At 39.6% G+C, this 4,082-nt stretch overlaps 1 protein-coding gene across 1 annotated transcript; it reads left to right on the forward strand.

The window, feature by feature from the left end:
* The first annotated feature begins 806 nt into the window (after positions 1–806).
* LOC107633650 (uncharacterized) lies at positions 807–1,151 on the forward strand. Its single transcript, XM_016337257.1, has one exon. It carries the CDS (start codon positions 807–809, stop codon positions 1,149–1,151), a length of 345 nt encoding a protein of 114 aa, XP_016192743.1.
* The last annotated feature ends 2,931 nt before the right edge of the window (positions 1,152–4,082 follow it).

The raw sequence follows: 4,082 nt of genomic DNA on the forward strand, positions 1-4,082 counted from the left end.
AGGACTTCTAATTTTCATACCTTGCCAAGAGATTTTATTATTATTAATTTATTTTTCTTTTCATTTAAATTACCTGTTCCTTATCTTAAAAACCCCCAATTTACAAGACTCATAACCAATAATAAGAACATCTCCCTGCAATTCCTTGAGAAGACGATCCGAGGTTTAAATACTTCGGTTATCAATTTTAAAGGGGTTTGTTACTTGTGACAACCAAAACTTTTGTAAGAAAGGAATTCTTGTCGGTCTAGAAGCTATACTTACAACGCGAACTTATTGTGAAAATTCTAGATCGCGCGAGAGTTTCGTTCTTCAGTGGGGAATTGATTTTATGGGACCTTTCCCATCCTCATACTCAAACAATTATATATTGGTGGCTGTAGATTATGTTTCAAAATGGGTAGAAGCCATAGCCACAGCAACAAATGATAACAAGGTTGTGATGAACTTCTTGAGAAAGAATATCTTCAGCAGATTTGGAGTTCCTAGAGCTCTCATTAGTGATGGAGGATCACACTTCTACAATAGGCAACTTGAATCACTCCTCTCTAAATATGGAGTGAAACATAAAGTAGCAACTCCATACCATCCACAGACCAACGGGCAAGTTGAGATCTCAAACAGGGAGCTCAAAAGAATTCTTGAAAAAACTGTTGGAAGCTCAAGAAAGGATTGGTCTAAGAAGTTGGATGATGCAGTATGGGCCTACAGGACAACCTTCAAAACACCCATTGGGATGTCTCCATATCAATTGGGATGTCTCCATACGAGTTAAGCTTGAACATAGAGCATTCTGGGATCTTAAAATGCTGAATTTTGATGATCAAGCTGCTAGAGAAAGGAGGCTAATGCAACTCAATGAGCTGAAGGAATTCAGAAATCAAGCCTATGACAATGCAAAGATTTACAAGGAAAACACAAAGAGGTGGCATGATCAAAAGATAGCAAGGAGAGAGTTCAAAGAAGGACAGAAAGTGTTGCTGTACAATTCAAGACTCAAGTTCTTCCCAGGAAAGCTCAAGTCTCGATGGTCTGGACCCTTCACCATCCTCAAAGTATCACCTTATGGTCATGTAGAGCTCAGGAAGGATACAACACAAAGAATATTCACTGTGAATGGCCATAGGCTCAAGCATTACTTGGGGGACTAACTGGATGAGAAGAGGGTGAGCTACCATCTCAGATAAAGAAGGAAGAACATCAAGCTAGTGATGCTAAAGAAGCACTAGTTGGGAGGCACCCCAACACTTTATATCCTTTTGATTTACTGCTTTCTTAGAAGTGGCTTAAACTTGTCAACTTAGGTAGTTTAAATCTCAGTTTAATATTGTTGTTTCATTGCTTTCTAAAGGTAGGTTGTAGGAGGTAGATTAGGAAGTTGAATATCAATTTTGGTAGTTAGAAGATCTTCAATTTATTTTCTTTTCCTCTGAAAGTGCAATCTGATGAATATAATTATTGATGATGGATAATTGGGCTGAGAACTAGTTAAAAAGCTAAGTTTGGTGTGGCCACCAACCCACTTAATCTAAGCTTACAACCATTTGAACAAATTAAATTTTGAGAAGTAAGCCCAAAGATTAAGTTTGGTGTGGCCACCACCACACAAAGATCACCCAGCAAGCCCAATACCATCCAAGTTGAAAGCATTTAATAAATTGGTAAGTGCATGAAAGTTGGTTTTAAATGTGTTCGGAAGGGGTTAGAAGCAAAAGAATGTGAAAGGACTAAAGTTAATTCACCCTTATGAACACATTAAAAACCCAATGATGAACCCAATTTATTAGAATTAATGGGATTAAGATTGGTGTCCCAAGGGACACTCATCAATTGCAATCTCGTTCACTCATATTAAAACGAATGTGGAGGATTCTTTTGTCATTACTGATGGGGTTTTGGTTTCATTTTTAAGGAGAGAGAATGGGGTCTACATGATTGATAGCTCATAAAGCAAAGAAGTCAAAGTGTACTTGCACTTTGGAACTCAACACACGCAGGAAGCAAAGAGGGATAAGGATTGGTGCCTTTTCCCACGCTAGGCGCCACTCCCAAGTGGGAAAACATTCAATTGCTTTCACTTTCTACCACTTAGACCACACTTTCCATCCCCATAAAAACCCCTACTTTTCTCGCCTCTCCTCCCATTTCAAACCCCAGCTTCACATACGAAAAGAACCCCACAATTCCTTCTTTCTTCTCATTTCTTTCCTCTTTTCTTTACCCTTCTTCTTCTACTTGATTAGGGATAATCAAGTCCTAAGTTTGGTGTTTGAGCAAAACTGTGTTTTGCTTGCTCTCTTGTAACTTTCTTCAATCTTCTTTAACCCTTCAAACACCCTTCTTCATTCCAATGGCACCACCAAGAGCTTCATCAACAAATAAAAGAAAGACCAAGGAACCAACCTCAGGGTCCTCAAGCCACAATGAACACAAGTTCCTCTCTTCATTCAACCAAAACTAATTTTATGGTTGGGTGAGTGAAAGGTAAATTATTCCAGAAGTTGGGTTCCAATTAGGAAGGAATGAATACACTGAGATCAATAGAAAAATCAACAACAGAGGGTGCGCACTCTTGTTAACCCACCAAAAAAAGTGGTGGAAAGCTTGGTTAGAGAGTTCTATACCAATGCTGTGCCTCAGTCAGGGCAACCCTATGGCTATCTTAACTATGTGAGAGGGAAGGCCATCGACTACAGTCCTTCAAACATAGATAGGATGCTCATGGTAAGACAAACAAGCTCCACTAGGAGCTATGAAGAAAGGATGAAGCAAGAAAATCCAGGATTTGATGAAATCCTCAATGAGATTTGTGTGTTGAATGTGCAATGGATCAACATAAAGATGGGAGACCCAACCATCTGAGAAAAAGGGATTTGAGCCCCCAAGCTAGAGGGTGGCTAGATTTTGTGAGAAGATCTCTCAACACAACATCCAACACATCTGAGGTAACACTTGAAAGGGTTGTGCTCATATACAGCATCATGAAAGGTGAGAATGTGAATATTGGGGAGATGATAGCCAATAACATCAACAGGGTACTGAAAAGCACCAAGGATAGCACAAGTTTGGTCTTCCCCAGCATTATTCAGAGGCTGTGTGATGAAGCAGGGGTTGAGAAGATTATTGATGAGGTGCTGGTAGAATAAGACAAGTGCATAACTGCCAAGAAGATGGCCAAAGTGGTGGCTGTCAACCCACTTAAGAGGAGAAGGGAGCATAGAGGACATGCTCATGTGCCACAAGGGCAGCCACAACAAGAAGAAGAGCAACCATACCACTTAGCACTTCAACTACTACCATACCAACAATACCAACAATTTTCTGAAGGATTCAACTGGGAACAATTGTAAGGAGACATACACCAAATGAAGGGATACATACACCATCTGAGAGAGGATATCAACCAACTCAAGGATAATCAACAACAACAATGGAACCAAGTGAATGAGAACATACAACAACTCCAAGGGAGCTTGGAGCACATGAGGAATGAGCAGCAAAAACAGTTCGACTGGGGAGAGTTGCAAAGCACACTCAACAAGATAGTAGAGCAGAATAAATAACAGTAGAGGAACTTTGCTGAGTTCAGGAATCTTTATGATGCCAGAACTATCTCAAGGAGGCAATATGATATCAATACACAAGCGAAGCTGAATCACTTGTGTAATGTTGTGGCTGCCTTAAACCCTGGATACCCAACATTTATGCAAGGAATGGAGAAGTTAAGTGCAAGACAAGAAGAAATTCTGGCCAAGCACAAGGAGGATGAAAGAAATTATATGAGGAGGCTAGGATTCTAGAAGCCCAAAGACACAGGCACAAGAGGGATCCTCCAAAAAGGATAATGATGACTCCTCCCCTTCCAAAAAGAAAGACAAAGGAAAAGGACCAATGAACTGAAGCTGCTCAAGGTTGTTGAGTTCCATGGTTGACACTCTCAAATTTCTAAAATTCTGTTTAGTTTTCTCTATGTTTAATTTCTGTTTTATAATAAATAGCAATGCTAGGATAGTTTATGTTTTAATGCTTAGTTTTTTTATGCCTGAAGTCTTTTGTGAGTCCTTTGAAGTGCAAGAAAGAAA

The sequence above is a fragment of the Arachis ipaensis genome, chromosome B3, assembly GCF_059453495.1.
Source record: "Arachis ipaensis isolate K30076 ecotype BB chromosome B3, ASM5945349v1, whole genome shotgun sequence".
NCBI lineage: Eukaryota > Viridiplantae > Streptophyta > Magnoliopsida > Fabales > Fabaceae > Arachis > Arachis ipaensis.

Bases quoted from the DNA above. Each gene is read 5' to 3' on its own strand.
- LOC107633650 (XM_016337257.1), top strand. From the start codon at position 807: ATGCTGAATTTTGATGATCAAGCTGCTAGAGAAAGGAGGCTAATGCAA.